Source organism: Rhinolophus sinicus, chromosome 17 (assembly GCF_057876585.1).
Source record: "Rhinolophus sinicus isolate RSI-liver-muscle chromosome 17, RSI-T2T, whole genome shotgun sequence".
Lineage (NCBI taxonomy): Eukaryota > Metazoa > Chordata > Mammalia > Chiroptera > Rhinolophidae > Rhinolophus > Rhinolophus sinicus.
Window position 1 is genome coordinate 173980450 of NC_142517.1, and position 21219 is coordinate 174001668.

At 35.0% G+C, this 21219-nt stretch overlaps 1 protein-coding gene across 1 annotated transcript in view; it reads right to left on the reverse strand.

Annotated features, from left to right (window-relative positions):
* The window catches only part of COL5A2 (collagen type V alpha 2 chain), a 134616-nt gene extending 113953 nt beyond the window's left edge, over positions 1-20663 (reverse strand). The window contains exon 1 of the mRNA XM_019740756.3: positions 20366-20663. Coding sequence (XP_019596315.1) covers positions 20366-20462 — 97 coding nt within the window. The 5' untranslated portion in view covers positions 20463-20663. The remainder of the gene's footprint in view (positions 1-20365) is intronic.
* Between the last annotated feature and the right edge of the window lie 556 nt (positions 20664-21219).

The window sequence follows — 21219 nt, forward strand, 5'->3', positions numbered from 1 at the left end:
ATGGGTATTTTCAATTTGTGATAACTCATTGAGCAGTACATTTATGATTTTTGCATTTTTCTATATGTATGTGATACTTTAATTTTCCAAAAATATTTTTTAAAGACTAATTAAAAAGTTATTGTAGGGCAAACAGGATAAGTCTTCATAAGCTAAGCAAGCCACACAACCATATCCTGATTCTTTCTTCTTTATCTTTTAATCTAGCAATCTCACTTGTAGGAATTCTCCTGGAAGATGCACAACCATGTATCTGGAGCCATTAAGGAGTCAAAAAGAGACTCACAATTCTCTTATCTAATCCACTGACCAGAGTCCTCTACTTTTGTACAATACCTTACCAGCACTAAAAATATTTTCTAGCACTAAAAATATTAACACAGAGGAAAGCCCAACAGATTGTAGTTATTATTTCATTAATAATATCCAACAGGTTCTTAGAATTAGAAAGCAATATGGAACTAAAATTAGCTGAGTAGAATTTTAGTTAAATATATGGCCTCAATGGCTACTATATGAAATTATCTCAGAAATCAATATACAGTTATGCACCACATAATGATATTTCAATCGACAACAGACTACATATATGAGAGTGATCCCATAAGATTATAATGGGGCTGAAAAATTCCTATTACCTAGCGATGTCATAACCATTATATCATAGCACGATGTTTGTGGTGATGCTGGTATAAACAAACCTACTGTGCTAAAAGTATACCATGGACAATTATGTCCAGTACATTATACTTGATGATGATAATAAACGACTATGTTAGTGGTTTATGTATTTACTATACTATATTTTTACCATTATTTTAGAGAGTACTCTTTCTACTTATAAAAAAAATGTTTGCTGCAAAACAGGAGGTCATGTAACTCTGGCAGCAGTCTCATACATCAAGTGTTTCCCTGTCTCTTGATTGCATCATTTTCTCTTGTGCTTGATTTAATTTTGTGTTGTCTTGTACAGTGACATGTTATACAGGTTTGTAGCCTAGGAGCAACAGGCTATACCATATAGCCTAGGTGTGTAGTAGGCTATATCACCTAGGTTTGTATAAGTGCAGCTCTATGATGTTTGCAAAATGACGAAATTCATAACAACGCATTTCTTAGAACATATCCCCATCATTAAGTGAGCAGTGCACGGCTGTATTAACATGTATAAGAAGTCTAACATCCAGAAATTTTGCTTTGGTTCTTAACTGCGAGGACAACTTCTCTCTCATAGATCATGAGAAACCTCCACACTGCCAGATCCAGCAGCCTTCCTTTGGATTTCTGGGATACAATTACAGAGATACAATTGATCTCTTCTAAGAACCCTTCTGATGGCTCCCACAATACTATATTCTCCTGTCTGCTTCCTTTCTGAAACCTTCACTCATTTTCTTACAACTCCAGCAGATTTTGCCCTTTCCTGAACTTACTCCAGGCTTATTCTCAAAAGTTCAATGTATTTTTTGTTCAGTGCTTATATATCCTATTTTTTAGCCTAATTATTTCAAGTGTCTACTTTGCAACTATATTGGAAACTTCCAAAGGTTAAGAACCAAGGATTCTACTAAATTTATTAATAAATATATAGCTCGATTGCACCATAGCACTTGGCTTGGGACACAGAAGTCAGGCAAATATTTGTTATTGGCAAATTGATTATCAATGGGCAGCATTCACACAAATTAGTAAAAACATTTCTGTAGGTGATTAAATTTTTAACTCATTTGTAACCTTCATGGAAACTCAAACAAATGTTTTGATAAAATAATGTCACTACAGCAGGAAGTATTTTCTTAGCAAATAAACATTTGCATTGTTGATCATCATACTGAATATGTTTGGTTCAGATGTCTGGTCTTTATAGCTTTTAATTAATTTATAGGCCAGCTTATGCTCATCTACACACATGCTGTTACTTACATATCCAAATATCTATCGCTAGTTGTATTTCTCATATTGGGACTCTTTTAGTTGAATATATTTTTTATTTGTATTTCTACTTTCAGTGTTTAACATGGCACTTAGAATCCAGCAATCGAGGAAACACTCAGTAATATTTGGTCAATAACTGTCTCATTAATTTTATAATCAGTGGAGGTATATAAAGTCAGGACAGAAAGCTTAATAATTAGAGGTGTTTCACTAATTGCTAAACCAGCATTTTTTTTTTTTCTTCGTACAAGTCATTTTTGGCTCTTGTCCTGTGATTAATAACTTTTGTTTTCATCTTTATGTAGATTCTCACTTCCAAGTTTCCCTATTTCATCTCAAGTAAAAGTTTTAGTTGGGTAAATTAAAAACTCACTACAGCTTGTCATGATAATCCTCAAATTCCAGGTCTGGGGGAAAAAAATCTTTAAAAAAAACAAAAAAACAAAAAAAAGTTTCTACAAGATTGCTTTATACTTTCCTTAATTATTGCCTGCCACGGGTTTAGTCTCACTGAGGTCTCTAAGAATGCGGCACTGAACAAAAATGATTTTCATATAGTGTGCAGTGCTTTTCTTGGTGACAAAAACTACCTTCCTCCTTTCCTTTTCTCCTCTCTATCAGATACAATTAAAAGAGCTATGGATTGGGAGCCAGAAAACCTATTCTTTATCTCTGTCCAACCTCCACTAAATCATTTATCTCTTGCAAGTCTGTTTCCCCATCTGTAAAACAAGGTTCTTAGGCTTTATGTGTGCATCAAATGAGTGACTGTACTTTGTGAACTGTACACTCCTTCTTAGATATAGCGTGTTATTATTACTTATAGAGACAGAAAACTACAAATAAATGTCAACTGAATATAGACCACTGGCCAGCACAGAAAACCTTAGCCTTGCCTCTGAGAAACTGAATCTCTTTTTATTTAGTGATTTGGTAACACCTGGAGGGGGGTTGGAGGATGAATGAGCAGGCCATTAGAAACTGATGGAAGGTTGAAGCTGACTATCTAAAAGACCAGCACATTGCACAGTTGGAAAAAGAAACGTTATGTATCATGATGCAAGAGCATTTTGAGCAACTGTTTGATATTTAACCATCATTCTCAATAAAAACAAATGATTTACTGATAACTTCATCTTCACATCATGTTAGCACCAACAGAGCAATAGGTGAAACAGTTGTTCTCAAATGTCATTCCAGTATATGTAACTTAATTGATTAAAAGAAATTGATTAAATTTTGCATTTAATTAAAAAATTGATGCATTAAAATAATGGAGGCATTAAAATACTGAGGCAATAATAATAGTTGATGTATTGAGGCATGAACTATCACAACCACCGTCACCCCTTGTATCCTAAACATATCACTTTAACCTGAAGCTACAGCTGCAGCTTTGCCTCCTTGTATCTAGTGTCAAAGATACAACATCCAGTTTCCTCTTTCAAGCTAACTCCTCTATTTTTACACACCACGTTGTGACTTTTTATATCCTGGTCAATTTTTATTGCCCATTCTTTATTTTTAATGTTGGCTTCTCCATGGGACACTTTCTCTCAGCTTATGGACATCCCATCCTGTCACCGGAAAACAAGCTAAAACGAAATTCCTCACTTGACTCTCCCTCTTATCTCAGTTATGGTCCTACATCTCTTCTTCCCCGCACAACTCAGCTTTTTAATGGATAGGAAAAGGAAAAAATAGTCTATGTCTGCTATCTCTACTAATGTTAAATACTGAATTTATAAATAATCAATCAATTATTCCAAAAAATCAAGTTTCTAATAATAAATAAGATCATTCTGCCTTCCATCCTATGCTCAAAGACATTAAAGTACAGATAACCCCGTATAACATGGTTCTTCTATAACACAGTTTCGCTCTAACATGGTTTGAGAATTAGAGAAATCCCCGAACAAGACGGAGCGTAATAAGAGCTTTTAAGGGCAAAAGACATCTCATTTGAAATTTTTAATTTGAGCGTGGATGTCATATCAGATTTGACTGCAGAATTTTAAAATCTGTTAGAATCTTAAATCCATTTTGTTCCTTGTATTAAGTTGAGAGGATGAAGATATCTTGTCAAAAAGAAAATGCCCTTGGTTAATGGTGCTTAGTAGTGATGACAAAGAAAACATTATTTAATACATATTAATTAATATGTTATACTTTTGGTGAAAGCTGCTTTAATAAAGATATTTCTCTTAATTATAAAAATATAATAGTATGTTGTTGTTGTTGTTTTAATTTTTGGAACCTACCCCCTTTTTTGTACTAGTTCTTTGTTTCGTATAATACGGATTCGCATAACATGGCATTTTTTAGGAACCTAACAACTGTGTTATACGGGGGTTACCTGTAGTTGTAATTTTCTCCAAAACACTGCTGATCAATATTTCTGATAATTTCTTCGCATATTTTTTTCCTATCAGATACTATCCTCTTGCTCCTCTCTTGTCTATCTGTTGTTTACAACACATCCATCATTTATATTTTTAGTCTGTCTCGTCTTAGAAACCAACACTTTCTCTCACGAGTGAATTGGATACTCCTATACCATTATTTTCCATCACATTTATTATATTGTGTTTCAGTTATTTGTTCATAGTCCCCTCATTACGGATGCCCCTTAAATACAGGATTATGTGTTAATCCTCTTCGTGTCCCTATAGCCTAACTAAAATCACTATAAATAAAATAGGTAAATTATAAAATTAACTTTTGTTTCTATTAAAGTTTTCTGCTATGTATATAAAAACATAGGCAAGATTGAGTAATGTAATTAGGCAACAATCTGATAATTAACATAGAGAAAGCACTCGATTTTGAACCATCAAGAGAAATAGATTTTGCTTGAATTATTAATCACATTTAGTTAGTACCTACTACATGCATTGCGTTGGATCTGTATCTGACTTTCTTGGTTTTAAGAGGGTCTTTACCCTTAAGGTGCATATAACTAAGAGATCAATTACATGTATTAATAAGTAAAACTAAAACAATAAACAATGCAAAAAAGATTCTATTAAGTGCTAAATGTGTCATAGAAGAGGGAAATGTAGGTTAGACAAAAAGAGCAGAGAGAGATGTCAGGGATAATTAAAAAGGTTTCAAAGAGGATGCACATCAGACTTGATTATGATGTGAAAGAATTGGATATGGGAAGGAGAGGATGGAACATAGATAAAGGAAATAATGGAGTGAATGCAAGGGAATGACTGCTCAGGAGCTCCCTTCTCTCAGACCTTCCCTCCCCGCTCATCGCAGCCCTCCACCTCTCAGGCAGTATATGGCAGGGATGTCTTCTAGTGCTCCCCTCAGATCCCCTAGTGCCTCCATCACAGCACAGACCACACGGTATTATCCTTGATTTTCTTTTTCACCATTAAACAAGCTCTTTGGGGGCCATGATTAAATATTTATTTCTGTATCATGCAGTAAAGTGCCGGGTAAACATTAGATATTTAGTAAATGTGTACTGAATTAATGAATAACAAAGAAGTGAAAGTAAAGGTCCCAGAGGTTGCATGGCGGGGAATACCCTCTGTAGAGAAGAAAGCAAGTTGAAATCACCATCACTTGAGATCAGAGTATTATTTCTTTCAATAAAAAGTCAAATTTTCAGGATCATCTAAAGCAAATTCTAATGTCACTAACACACTTTTATCATGGCTTTTGAGGATAGAATGAGATATTCCCCAAAGAAGTAAATTATTGTCAAGTGCTTTAAAATGGCCAAGTATATCTTATTTATTGAAGAGTACATTAATCTAGAACCTGACAGTTTTCTTGCACTGGCATCTCTGAATTGAATGTGGATGTTAGTAGTTTTTTGGGGTTTTTTTCTCTTGTCAGGTTTTATATCTGAATTTTGTATGCACTGGGTTAGACACACACACTTGTAAAGACTTTTTTTTTAAAAAAAAAAAGGCTGTTTTCTGCCTAGAATGCCTGGGAATTAAATTCTAATAGGATTTGGGGGCATAAATGTTCAGAGGATTCAGTCAGTACTAGAAATATCAATGGAACAAATCAAACCTTCTAAAATTCAGATAAACACATACACATTTCCCAACAAACATTAATGTAAACAATAATAATAATGACTCAAGAACAAGTGTAAAGTAAAAAAATCAAGAACAAGTATGACAATCCCATGATCTACTTCTCAGGTAAAAGCCCATAACCTTTCAATTCTTCTTTCTTTTTCTTTTCTTTCTTTCTTTCTTTTTTTTTTTTTTTTTTTTTTTGAAGGCTGGATAGAATAGCATTTTAGTGGATTCAGTAGGATGTCAGGAAAAGTAAGCAGTGTCTCCACTGCAAAGACAAATCTATTAGCTATAATAAGGACAACAGTCTAGGATACTGCTAACTTCTGATTATTTAAAAGAATAGCAAAAAGTATTTAGAGAATACTGAGTCTTATGGTTGTAATAGGGTAACACAACAAATGATACATTTACATATTTTCTCTCTAATTGAAAAGTTCAAAATTAATCTGAACTCTACAAAATCTGCTGCCAAATTGCTGTGAATTCTTTTTTCACAATCTCCTTTCACAACAGTGTCTGGAAACATTGTTATAAAGCCATTGGCTGAAAAGCAGATCATTTTACAAAGTTATAAATTGGGAGTGGTGTTCCTTAAATAAATCATAGGTACATAACTAGAAACCTGGATCAGAGCTTCAAATCCTAATTTTAAAAAGTACAGATACATATTACCTACAGTGATGCATGATGCCTCAATCTACCGAAACATGTACATGAGATTCATCACAGTCTTATAGCACAAATCTGACCTATGTGAATTGAGTTAATGTAAACCCGCTATACTCATAGATTTTCAGAGCAAAAAGTCGTCCTGGATAATATATCACAGGTTCGGTAAAGGCGGAAACTGAGGCCAGAGACTTTACATCACTTCTACAAAATCACCAACTTAGTTCATGACAGAGCTGCAATTAGAATGCAGATTTCCTGTGTCTTGGTCCAGTTTTAATTTAGAAGCTTTTCTTTAAAATTATTTCAACAATTCATTCATGAAAGAAAGTAACAGTCTATTTAGTTGAGGTCCTAATCTCTTTAAATGCATGTTTCTCTCTGTACAAGTAGAGAGTCTTAAAATATACCAGAAAGTAGACAGGCCTGAGGGATGATGGAACCTTCGTCTAAACACTTGGCTCAGATTGCTGTGGATATTTGTCACCAGTTTAAATTTCTAGCTCAAAGTCACCTTCTGACCCAGGGAAATGGGATACCATGCTACAAACAGGCGCTTAGAGCTTTAACTTTGATTTTAAGACAGGCTTCCTGATGAGAGATGAATAGGGAAAAAGTAATAATAATAGTGTGTTCAGTCTTCTGCCAGGAAGCTACATTTTTGCTTGTAGAGAGACTATAGTCCAATTATAGTAGAAAAATCATGTTTTGCTTTTCCATCTGTTCTCTCTATCCTCAAGTCAAAGCCTCTATTCTTATTTTTTTTCTATTTAATTCCTATTTGGGGGCTTTGGGAGGTTTCTAAACAGCTACATAGCAGGGTATTTTACTTTCCTCAATTCAAGGTTAAAAAACAACAAGCAACTTTACTTCCCTTCACTGTTATGAAGAGTTTTATAGTTCTTTGGATTATTAAACATTTAATTTGGATCCAGCTAAGTATTCATCACAGTAAAGGCATGCCAAATGAATAACACCAACTTTATAGAAACCTTTAGAGCTGATACAGAATTTCCACAGATATTATAAACTCCTTATTTTGAAACTGTGAGATAGCAAAATAAAAAATAATCCATTTTATAAATGAGAACATTAAGGATGCAACATATTATATTTATAAGAAATGTATAAGAAAAGAGTCAGGACTTTATTCCTGTCATCTGACTCAGGGTCAGTGCTCTCTGGTCCCTGCCGCCATGTTGAGTTAGTGGAAGCTGAGTAACCTCACAGCTACTTCCTGTTCCTCATTGCCTATCTAGGTGGAGTTCATGCCATCCCTCACAGAAACAATGACCAGGGTTCAAATAAATCTGTCTTGACACCAGTAAAATATCAGGAAAGTAAACTAATGTTTTATGTACTGAACACAGTTTTACTTTTCTTGAACAACTGTACCTGAACCCAATGTGCAACCAACTGTCAAAATCGTTATGTTACCAAAAAAAAGAATAAAATTAAATGAATATATGTACTGCCAAGTTTGCAAAATGCATCCTAAGACCAAAGTATAACTTTCAGGGTTTTTGCTGGTTTGCTTTTACGGACTTACTTGGTGAATAATCAAGAGTTGAGCACAGGCTTGGCCCAAGGGAACAACATAAGTCAAAAAAAAAAAATGTGTTATTGCCATCTCAAACCTCCCAATCATACCTCTCCCCCTCACCCCATTGTTCCCCAGGTGCTCAGGACTCACTGCTCCCCTTCCTTCCTCCGATCAAACCTAGGCACTGCACATGACCTGTTGAAAATTATTTGTTATGGAGAAAACAATCTATAATGGCCCAATCAGGGAATCCATCCTAAAAATACTAATAATATCCACTTTTCTTCAGTGCCTATAAAGTGTCAAGAATTTTAATTTAATTCTTCAATATGCAGATGAGAAAACTGAATCTCAAAGATCAGTATCTTGTAGATGGCAAAATCAGGACTCAAATTTGGATTCCAAAGACCCACACTCTATTAACTGCTTATTGAAAGGAAAAGGAAAAGAGAAGTTCTAAATATAGAAATTGCTAAGTGCTAACGGCTCTAAGTATAGAAAAAGGGTAATAGTTGGGAACTGAGGGAATTTTCCAGAATCAAAAAAAATCTCATTGCGAGACCATACCCTGTTCCTACTGCCTGTAGGCCTATAGAATACTATCTATATCTATATCTATATACATATATCTATATATTGCCAAAAAATGTATACACATTTTAAGAAAGGAAAAAACTATTAAAATTGTAATAATATATACCAATAACAAAAGATGAATACAAGTCACATTTGACTTCTGCAATTACAAGAGTTGCTCAAAGTGGTTACCATCAGCATTCAGACACGTCTGATTACGGCGAACTACTGCTTGAGCAACGTTAACCAAAGTGTCCACTTGTATACATTTTTTTGGAACCCCCTGTGTGTGTATGTGTGTATACACACACACACACTGTTAGCTCAAAAGAATAGAGCTATAGTACTGTGGTAGGGCTAATTTATTTATTCTAAAATGACTATGTTTTAGGAATATAGGGCTAAAAAAGATTAGAGGAATCAAAGAACAAAAATCAAGAGATATTACAAACTTCCCCAGCCCCTTTAGAATTCTTTAAATAAATCCCACACCATGATAGAGGTCATGCGCCTTAGCTTGGAGCCTTACATTTTAGTGTATTTCAATGCGGTTATCTGAGCCACCTGTTAACGGGAATCCTTGCATACCCACAGAGAACGCATGTACCCATGCTCTTAAGCCTTCCATACAATGCACAATCGTAGGGTTCTAGCCTGAAGAGATTCAAAAGTCCTTTTCAAAAACAGTGGGAATTTAGTAGGCAAATTTCCCTTTTGATTATACTTAGGGAACTTTCAGTTTCTATTAGAATGGATTCGAAGTAATTCTAGGATTTTCTTGATTGTCCCACCGTGGACAAGGACAGAATGTCCACAACTGTTTCGTCTGCCTACTCACAGAATCCATATGGTACTGGGGTTTCCACCCAGAGCAACGATGTCAGCTGATTCTGATGGCAAGGGAATATTGAAGAAAAGATCGTAAAAGGCAAATTACCATATAATGAGCTCGAATTACAAGGGAGTAATATTATTAAAACTGTACATTAGAATACTAACTAGAAGGGCATGTGTTTGGTATAAGTTCCCTATGGAATAGGAAAGAAGAGGACACCAACAAGTAAGTTTTGATAGGAAATTGAGCAAGAAGAAAAAGCCTGTAATTTAAAGCAAAATTTAGGAAGGCGACATCCAAATGGAGCTGCAGTGTGAGACCTGATTCTCATGCAGAATACTGAATGCCTGTCCTTGAAATAGAAAAGAGGTTGAAAGCATACTTTAAAATAAAAAATATTTTATTTCAAAAATAAAGTTCTATGTTTCAAAGCTGTTTTCCTAGAACTGGGTCTGTTCATCCACCTAGGACATTAGTACCATTGCATCCATGGTACAGACGTAGAAAGGACACAAGTTTGTTCAGGTGAGTGTATCTTTGGCAAGTTTATGAAACGTATTTATATGCTGAATATACCAAAATATCATGAAAAGAGTAATTTAATTATAATTTAAAAATACAAACTTAATTTTATTACATCATCCCCCATGTACTTAAACACTACTAATGTAACTTTGTATTCCCTGATTTATAGCTATGGAACTAATTCTGTTTCAATTTTGTCTCATTCTCTACATAAAGACATCACCTCTCTTATAAAACATTAAAACAAATCGATTCTAAGTACACTGAAATCTTCCCAGGCTAATGAGAATGTCATTGGTTCAGGAAATTATTAATTGTTTCTCAGCAAAATCCAGTTCAGTTTTACTATGCATAAGAGAGAAAAAAATAAAAGCACAAACACATGCCTAATCTAACCAGTAGAGATGAAGACTTAAGTGGAAAAAGGGAAAGATTGGAGAAAGAAGTGAGATTTTTTTATGAATGCTCAGAAAGACATAACACTTGGAGCAACTTAAGCCTTGAACACAAGCTCCCTAAGAGAATGTTCAGTTGTTCCTCTTCATTGGCCCCAAGTCTCTTCTTTTTTTTCCAGTACAAACTCATGTAAAAGGAAATTCTTGTATTAGAATCACTTATTTGCCCTGGAATAGCCAGTGCCCTTCTGCCCTCTCAAAAGAAAGTACAAGCCTTCTTTATGAAACTTCAGAGGTTTTGTGTTTGTAGTCAAAGACCAGAAAATTGCAAACTTATTTTTTTACATTTTATCTTCCTATGACAACCAGTTCAATTCACTGTCCACCAATCCATCCTATCAGAAATTCTAGCTAATCTTTTAGCACTAAGATGAGAAATATGATGTCCTGAATTAAACTGTAACTTAACCATTTCTTTAATATAAAGCTCTGGGAAAAATGATTAAGGAAAGATTTGAAAATACTTCCAAACTAGCATAAATGAATCTAATAGGTTCTTCTACCTCAGGAGCAAATAATAAGCATATAACTGCTATTTAAGGTCAATGAAAATATTTAATCTCTACAAATACATTGTATTTGCTATGGAAACCATCCATATTTTTAGACTTTCATAATAAAATCTAAAGCTGATGGCCACAGAACCACCATATTAAGTAGCAAAGATTTAATTCAAGGAATTCATAGCTACAAATTATCTGGTAAAATTCCATGTGCATACCTCCTTCCAAGTCAAACCTATCATTTTGCTGAAGTTTGAAAAACTGAGAAGAAAAGTGCAGTAAAGTAAGGAAAGTCTGAGTATGAATCATATGCCTACATCCTACATCAGTTTCTGCTTTCTGGGGTCAATTTCACAAGACTCTCCTGTGAGTAAGTAAAGGGAGTGAAGAAACCGGCAGCTTTTGAAAAAATGAAGAGACTTGCTGCAAAGTCTGGGAAAAGATGGTCACCCCTCCTACTGTATCCAAATAGTCCTGAGAGCTGCCTCGTAAATCCCTGAGCAGCGAAGCAATTCCTCTCATTCCAAATGCAACCCAGAGCAATGCAGTGTGGAAAGTAAGCTTCCAATTTTTATTGGAGACTTTTATGACTATCATATTTTCAGAAAGTAAACTCTGAGACAGAGCTGTTAGACAGGCATGTGGTAGCACTGGGGCATGGAATGGATCCTGCTTGGCTTGCTCACATACTGGGAACAATTGCAGAGAAGGAAATGTGTGTGGTGGTGTGAAACAGGAGAGGGGGGAGTGATGTTTCAAATCACATGGCCATTAGAAAGTCTCCAATGGAAAGAGGTTTTAGTTTCTTCTGTTTTTTCCAGTAGTAAATCTACACAAAGAGACAATACAATAAAACTCTTCTATTTGAATAATAAACTCTTTTAATAGGCTTAAAATATAGCCCATTTAGTATTTGATAAAAATATTGATGTATTGTCAAAATGACCAGAATGTAGATAAAATTTGCATTTTAAGTTTCACACTAAACTTTAATCTCTTTGAGAGCAAAAATTGTTCATTTTTTTTCATAACATCTAAGGTTTTGGTTTTCAGAATCACCTTAAAAGCATTTATTATTATTACCATATTATTAAACAGTAATGGAGTAATAATATCAACGATAGTTTGATGAGGTCCTACTAGTGGTTAAGAGCCATACTACTATGCAGGTGATTCGTATACAAGATAGTCTTCATGATAATTATTTAAGGTAGATATTATTATTTCAATGTTATAGATAAAGAAGCAAAGAAAAAAACAAGAAAATTGCCCAAGAATATGCAAATATAATTTGCAAAACCTGAATTTAAAATCAACTCATACTTGAATGAATAAATGGTGGATTTCTTTAGATTTTTAAATATTTTAAAAATAAAATTCTCTTAGCATAAAGGCATGGAATCACTATTACATACCTAATACATAAAATAAATTCATGACATGGAGGGGAACCTGGAAAGTAGAGATAAAAAAAAAAGGAAAAGTGTGTGTGTGTGTGTGTGTGTGTGTGTGTGTGTGTGTGTATAGTGGGAGTATAGTGTGTGTGTACTGTGTGTGTGTAGTAAGGAATAACTCCTTATTTTGAGGTAAAGAATGACAGCTGATGTGACAGAAATTCTAGAAATGGGCCAGAGCATGGAAGGTCTTGTATGCCATGCTCAGGAGCTTGCACATCATTTTTTCTTCAAGTTCTGGGAGTCAATCAAGGTTTTAAGGAAGGTAATGACATGATTGGATTTTAGTTATATATCAAAATGGCAACAGAGGGAATCTATATGAGTATACGTCAGGTGGGAAGTGGCCAGCTAGGAGGCAAGGAGATGAATTTATATGTTATTGCAACAATCCAGGGATTAGTGCAATAATGATAATGAGAGCCAGAACTTAAGTATTTGTAGTAGAGAGGGAAAAGTATATTTGAAAAATATTTAATAGGTTAAATGATAGAATTTCATAACTGACTGGAATTTTGCTTGAATAATCAGGTATGGTGATGTTGCCATTAACTGATATAAGGACTACATAAGATGATCCTGTCTTGGAGGGAAAATGAGTTGAGTTTTGGATACACTGAATTTGAAGTGGTATGGCCCATCCAGTGGGAAGTTGGGCATTCCGAGGTTCATATGGAAGGTTGGGGTTGGAGAGAGAGATTTGAAAATTATCAGTATTTAGGTGTAGGGCAAAGCCTGGGGAGTGAATATGATTCCTAGATGATCTAGGAAGAGAATATACAGAGAGGACCCTTGAACTAAATCCTGTGAGAAAATAAAGTGCTAAAGGATATAGGAGGAAGAAGAGCCCATGAAGCTGACAGAGAAAGATCAGGTAGGTAGAGGGAGAACCTTCAGAGAGTAGCCTTTCAAAAAAGCTGAATTGATCAGTGATATTAAATAAAGGAGAAAGGCCTAATACCCTGTTTCCCCGAAAATAAGACCTAGCCAGACAATCAGCTCTAATGCATCTTTTGGAGCAAAAATTAATATAAGACCCAGTATTACATTATATTGTATTGTATTGTATTATACGACCCGGTCTTACAGTAAAATAAGATCGGGTCTTATATTAATTCTTGCTCCAAAAGATGCACGAGAGCTGATTGTCCGGCTAGGTCTTATTTTCGGGGAAACACAGTAAGAGGTGAAAGGAGCCCACTGGAACATCACACATGTCAGTCCTTCTCTTACTAGACTGCCTTAAATAGAACGGAGGGGCAAAAATCAGAGTGCAGTGGGATGAGTGAGGGCATGGAGGCAGAAAGAAAACGATGCTGCTCCTTTAAAGCAAATGGGCTAAGAAGAAAGAGAGGGTGGGAGCCAGACAGGCCCTGAGAGAGAGCTGAGCTTGTTTGCGGGCTAAGGGGAAAGAGCTCACAGAAAGGAAGTAGTTGAAGTTATGGAAAAGAGAGCATGTCTGATGTAGCAGTTCCCCTAGGAAATGGAGAATGAACGAAATACAGAAGAACCAATCCGGAAGGTCCTTCAAAACAAATTCAATGATTTGGTGAAAGTCAAACATAGACCACTAAGGTTTGTATCTGTGATGACTGAAATTGGATTGTAATATCACTTTCTGTGTCTCATTTAAGTGCTCTAAAAGTACCTTCGGGTAACGTTTCCAAATGATCCTCCTCAGAGTCTCATTGGATTGACAGGCGTGTGTACAATTTCCCCAATTTCAGAGGAGGACTCAAAAGTTCAGTGAAGTTAAAGGACTCTCTTCAGGTTGCAAAACTGCTAAATAGCAGAGATGGACTAAGACCCAGGTGTTCTTCCAGTGATGGCTGGACTTGAGCTTACTTCACTTATTCAAGTTTGTATACTACAACAAGGCTATGATGCTTGTAGTGAGCAATGTTTCCACCAAGAATACAGTCTGTTGTCATATTGAAACTGAATTTATAATTCTGATTGAGCAGACACCGAAAAAAAAAGGAAAAGAAAAAAAAGAACAGGACTATCTTTATTCCTTCCTAGATTTAAACTTTAAAAAAGAACATACAAACATTTTTTAGTTTGAACATTACACAAGAAAGCTGTAGAGACAAACTTCCATTTATATATTAATATTAATTTATTAATAGTGTTAACATTACTATCTTCTCTGTAGAAATCAACATGCGAGTAAAGAAAATCTTGTGCTATTATAATTTCCATAATACATTGTTCTGTAGCAAATATATTCAGTACAAAATGAAACAACCTTGATTTCTTTCAAAGGGTTAACTTTTAAACATAATAAAATAAAAACACTAAGGCCACCAATATGGTCACAATTTTAAGGCAAAATTTTCCATAGGGTACACTTACCTCCCCCATGCAAATGCCAAGAGTAGATACTCTTTTAAATACTGAACACAACAGCTCAACAGTGTTACATGAAATTGAGATGAAATATACATGAAATTTACGTGGAAAGAAAATTAGAGGAAAACTCACTTGTCAATATCTTCCTAACAATTCCATTTTCTTATATAAAAACTTGTGCTTGCCCAAATTTATATAATAAATCAATTAATAACAATTTTTATTTTTACCCTAACATTATTATATCTATCATATGTAAATCTAAACTTTTCAATGTTGTGATCCAAGAGCAAATAACACTAAGTCACTGATTTTAAATATTTTATGAATTCCATATAAGGCCAAGTGATGATGCATAAATTACCCTTGAGGTAGGAGCAAACCGTTTGATTAAAAAAAGATTTCATTCTGTGGCCACAGATTAACATGACTCCAATCTTCTAAGTCCCAGATCCTCAAAACAAAGTTTTCTCTTTCTGTTTTTACCTCATAACCTGAATTATGTGCATTTCTAGAATGATCAGCACAATGAATTTCAGGGCTGCAGTGATAGTGCTAAGGGTGTGAGCAGCAGGAAGTAAAAGCAAGAAGAGAAAATGAAAACTACATATTCACCTAGAAATAGGATTTTATAACTTGTGTCCTTTGTATGGAATGATTCACCCACCCCACCAAGAGGAGGAATTGCACCTTGATTTTTCCAGAAATGATAGTGAATTTGTAACTGTTTATGGAAAACTTTAATTAGGTAGCCTTACAAGTGAAAGGAATAACTAGAAAAGCAAATTATTATCAAAGTCACAGTATATAGCCTTGGAACAAGGGGCCAACTGCTCTACATCAAGATCAAAAGCATGTTAGGCAGAGATTTAATACAGTGGTTCACCAATATAAGTCAGTATCACCTAGAAAGTTTCCCAAATCCCATTCAAACCGACTAAATTGGGATATTTGGAAAAGAAGGAACCTAGAATCTATATTAGTAACCAGCTCTTCAAGTGGTTCATTATACAGCCTGCTTAATACTTATTTGTCGATTGCTTACCAACTAACCTAAAGAATCAGGGTCAAAACACAATATACATTGTGTTTGTCAATATAAAGCATTCACTATACCTATCGGTCTACCAATCTATATACATGCATATACATATACATATATATATATATATATATATCACACACATATATGTATGTATATGTGTGTGTGTATATATATACACATACATATATATGTACACAATGTATATATATGTGTGTACTCTTCAAAATAATATATGCATACATATGTATGCATATATATGTGTATATATATCTTCACTTTAGTTTGGATAAAAATTATAAGTACTTCTAAATTTATCTGAAGAGAATAAGGAAACAAAGAATTGCTAACTAACATTTAAGAGCCATCCAGTGTTCTTGGCTTCGTAGTCTACTCAGAAGTGAATAATAACCAGGGTAGATCTGCTCACTCAACTATATTTTTTTGTCCACTGAAACCAGAAGATCTATTCCATTGAAAGTGGCTGACACTTATGCTTAGTGTGGTCGGGACTATAGTTGCCCCCTGATAGCTATTCTCCCTTTTACATTCTTCATAACAAACGTAACCCTGCTTAGTAAAGAACATTGCTTGGGCCACCCAGCTGAAAGACCACATTTCCTAGTTGCCCCTGTAGCTTTGTGTGTCCATATAACTAAATTATGGCCAACTATAAGTAAGTTGAAATGGTATAAAGATTTAAAAATCTCCATTAATCACAGCCTTTGTCTCCAGTCCTCTATACAGATGCCTAGAAAGTAAATGCAATGGCTGGAGCTTCAGCAGTCATCTAGTACCATAATATCAGGATTTTACCCCGGGATATGAGAGTAGAGAGCTATAAGAGACTAAATCCCTGATGACTTTGGGGAGCCAATATACCAGTCTTTCGCCACCTAACTAAAAGCTTCTTTCATATAAAAAAAAAAAAACACCTTCTCTTTGTTTGTTTAAACTACTGCATTCTGCTATGCGCAGCTGAACCTAGATTAAAAGTTTGCATGTACTACATGATCGAAAGTACCTTATCATTTGTCAATATTAAGAGTTTAAAATAATTTATGAGTGAACAAATATCTTAAGCTATGTGTTCCTATTCTCTACCTCTTTTAAAACGATCCCATCCAAGTACTGCTGAGTGTTAAGCATCCACTTCTTCATATTTGTATTTTAATGATGAAATAAATGGCAGACATAGTATATAATAAAAATGCAGGAGACCATGATATAGAAAGGATTGTGAGCCTCTCATCTCCTAGTAATGAGAAGTTGGCTTGGGTCCAGGATATCAGTGTAGGGTTGCAATAGGAGGGTTGCAAATTTACGGTCCATGAGCCAGACTTGGCACTCAGATATATTGTATTTGGCTTATGCAATGCTTTCTGAAAATGTTAGTTTCAAATGCCTTAAAGTGGGTATGCATCTTCGGTTCTCCACAGGTCCATCAACACTTGTTGGGGCATTAAGACTCTCTTGCTTTTCTTGCTTATGTTGTCTGCCTGGCCTCTGAAAAGCATTGACATTTATAGTCTCTGGAAATAAAATGGTACATTTCTGCACCTTCCCTTCCCTCCACTGCTCCTCTGTTATTGAAATCAATGATTGATAACAAAGATTATTTTCTAAGAGTAAGTATATCCACTTCTAACAACAAGAACATATAGGTGTTAGACCTTTATTTAGGAATATAAAAATTACTATAAATGGACTAGTGCTTTCTCCTACAAAAACAGAAATGGAGCCTTTCAAAGCATCCCCTACCACACACACACACACACACACACACACACACACACACACACCACACACAAAACTCATGAAAAGCAATTTTGTCACCTTAACGCTGATTTCTGGTACTTAGTTTCATCTAAGGTTAGCCCAACTCCCAAACTTTCTCCTTTCAGTTCCCACAAAATTAAACAATCAATTCAATTCTTAAAATGTTGTGAGAAGTAGTAATGATTTTGGCCTAAAAGGCCTAAAACTTTATTTACTTCCTTTAATCTCATTACTCATAAGCATTTCTATCAGGGAAGCACTATACTTATGTTTTATATTTCCAGTAAATAACCACAGTCAAATAAAGAAAAAATATATACCTTGAAGTCTTAAAAAGAAAAAAAAACTTTGTAAATATGTACTTAGATGTGATAACAGGCCTCTACATTTCCAAGGGGTCATATTTGTACACAAAGTCAGTATCATATTATATGACTTAGTTATAGCTAAAGTTGGGGAAAAAGTACTTGTTTTGCAAGTATGCCAAAGCATCTACCTAAGTTTACTCTTCCTCAAAGCTAAAATCACATGGAGTTTCAAAATTCTGACACTGTTATTAAACTTCTGACAAGCCTGAACAGGGAAATAAAGTATTGACAAATATCCATACAATATAAATTAAACCAAAATATGTACAATAAGTAAATGCAATACAAGTTAGGTAGCTCTGAATTCTGAAATTCTTTCCTGTATTACCTTTAATTAGGGCCATAACTACTTTCTTTTGCTATTGAAATTTATCACATATATTCTCTTAGTTTGAGTTATAAAATAGAGGAATTTATTTTTTGCAATATGTATGCAAGTGATTGCTTTTTCTGTAAAATCTGATATTTGGAATTCCAGTTTCTGTACTAGTTGGTTTTATTGGGGGGAGAGAAGTTGGTATGGAGTAGGGGACATGTTTGCACCAAGCATCACATTCCTAACATTTATGTAAATTAGTATTGAGAAAAAATAAACTCTGACCATTTTTCAGAAACAAACTACAGAATAATTACAACTATTTGAGAAAACCTTTTAACATATAGCCTATTCCATAACTATGAAACATACCTTCAGTTTATTCACATGTTCAAGTATTTTCATACATTATAAAATTATTTATTTTAAAATATATTAACAAGGAAAATTGTAGTAATTAAGTTTTAAATTAAAGTTGGTTATTTGGGGAGGGAGGGAAGTCAACTGTTCCTTTTATAATCAGAGTTTCTATTTCTATTGTAATTTTCTGTATTTCCCCCCCTTTCCTGACTTCTACTTCCTATTCAATTATCTTCCCACCCTTCCAAACAATGAATGTTTTTCTCACCATTATAAAGCAACTCCATAGTTTTAACTGTTATAAATTACTTGATTTTTACAACAAAAAGTAACATAAAGAGTTCCAAGGTTTTAGAAAGTGCCCCCTCTATGGGACTCTGGACAGACTGTTGGGTATTCATCCAAATTTTTATTTTCACTCTTTACATAATTTTTAGAACTTGTAGTCTCTATATTAATTTTATAAACATCATCAGAGCAAAACCACAGAGAAGCAGGTATTAAAATACACATACACACACACACAAATATATATGTAAAATCAGTAACAAAAGTTTAATACATGTGCTTAGTTTTAAAAGCTCAAGTTTGATGTTAAATAGTTATGAAAATCTATAAGGACCTATTATAAAAGAGTACGTGTCTGTATTTGAAATTTCAGCCCTGGAGAGTAAGAATTTAATAATCAGTGGAACAAATTTAAATATTTTCTTATATTCTATAGCAGCCATGCATTTTTGCTTAACCACACTGTATCACCCAACCCTAACATATGCAAATTGCAAAGGGAAAAAAAAATTAGTAACCAGGCAAGATTTGTCTTAAATAAAAAGAAACTTGCATCTAAAGGATAATGTCCATACATATACTCAGTGATACACAAATTATATATAAGGCATGCCGATTTCCTGCCTTCCACCATCCAACAGGGAACCATCACTGTCCTGATAATCAAGTCAGTAGGGTGGGAAAATACCACTGTTTAAGAAATCTGGCTCCAATCAGCCCCTGTCCATGGAGAAATAAAGGAGACTGTCTCTCAGGAAGCAAAAGCGATTTTAAGATCACAAATGCAAATGGAAAGAAGTGAAAAGTCTGTAAAGAGAAAAGAATAAGGAGCCAAAGACAAAGAAAAATCAGTTATCAGACTGGCTACAGAGGTTTTTCTAAACAAAGAATTTTATGAAGCAGCTGAAGTTCCGTACAAAAAAAGACTCCACCCTACCCAGCTTCTGCTGCGACTTTTCCTCGCTCTGAAAAACCAGCCCACAGAACAGAACTCCTCTAACTGAAAGCGCCTTTAGTGCTCCGTTTTAAGCATTCTTCTTTTCTTTTAAACTTCCAACTCTCTAGATTCAGGCAAAAGGACTTATCCTAGGTTTCCCCAGAAATATTCAGTAGTGTACTCTGCCCAGGGCAGATGGAGAAGCTGCGAACTTACAAACATCCCTATTGTCTTCTAAGCCGTTTCCAGGTGCTGTCAGCCCCCTGCTCAACTTCAAACCAGAACCTCCTCTTCACGCTCTTCCTGCGGCTTAACATTCCACCTATTTCCCAAACCTAGTAATAAACACCACAAGCAAAGCAAAAGGCCAACTCACCATCCTCGTCTTCTTCCTGGGCTTTTATTGAGACAAATTGCACTAATAAAACAGTAAGAATGAGGAGAGGTCTTGCTTCCACCCAGTTTGCCATCATGTCTAAATATTAGACATGTGGGTCCTCTTGGGAGTGAAAAGTAGATTCTAAGGTTATTGTAGCACCATGAAGTCAACTGCGGGCTCTTCTTTCAGCACCAGCCCCAGGGCAGCCTCTGCAAACCCCCTTTTTCAGCACCAGCTCCGGCACAGACTGCGAAAACTTTTTTCAAGCGATGCAGCTTTAAATAGGAAGAATGCTGCCTCCACTTCTTTTCCTGCCCCTTTTCAGCTTGTTCAGGCTCATAACCATCCAGTGTCTGCCAAGCAACGGTCTGATTGATGGTAAACAACCAAATCAGAACACACGCCTCTGTGCCTTAAACTGTCCCTATTTCATTTATGTTTTAAACATAAATGGAGCTTAATCACAGAAACAAACATTTATTTCTCCTCTTTTATTTCATTTAAAAAGCCTGTTAGAAGGAATGAGTCTTTATCCTCCCCTCCCTAACCTTTCCCCCAGACACACACCCCTTAACTTTTTCCCTATAAGCTGAAAAAGACATTAGGGAAGAAATACAGCCTTTTAGCCTAGTTTTTGGCATCTAGAAAATTCAGGACTCTTGTCCACCTTAAACTCTCAAAGGATCAAATTTTAACCCATTCTTTTGACTAAAGAGGAAATATTCATGTCCCCCTGACAGATTCTGTTTCTTTCCCCAGATTCTGGAAGGAGACTATTAAAACTGTGCTCAGGTAAAGTCCAGGTGAAGAAATTGTTTTACACAAATAAATGTGTAGTGTGTCATACTTCG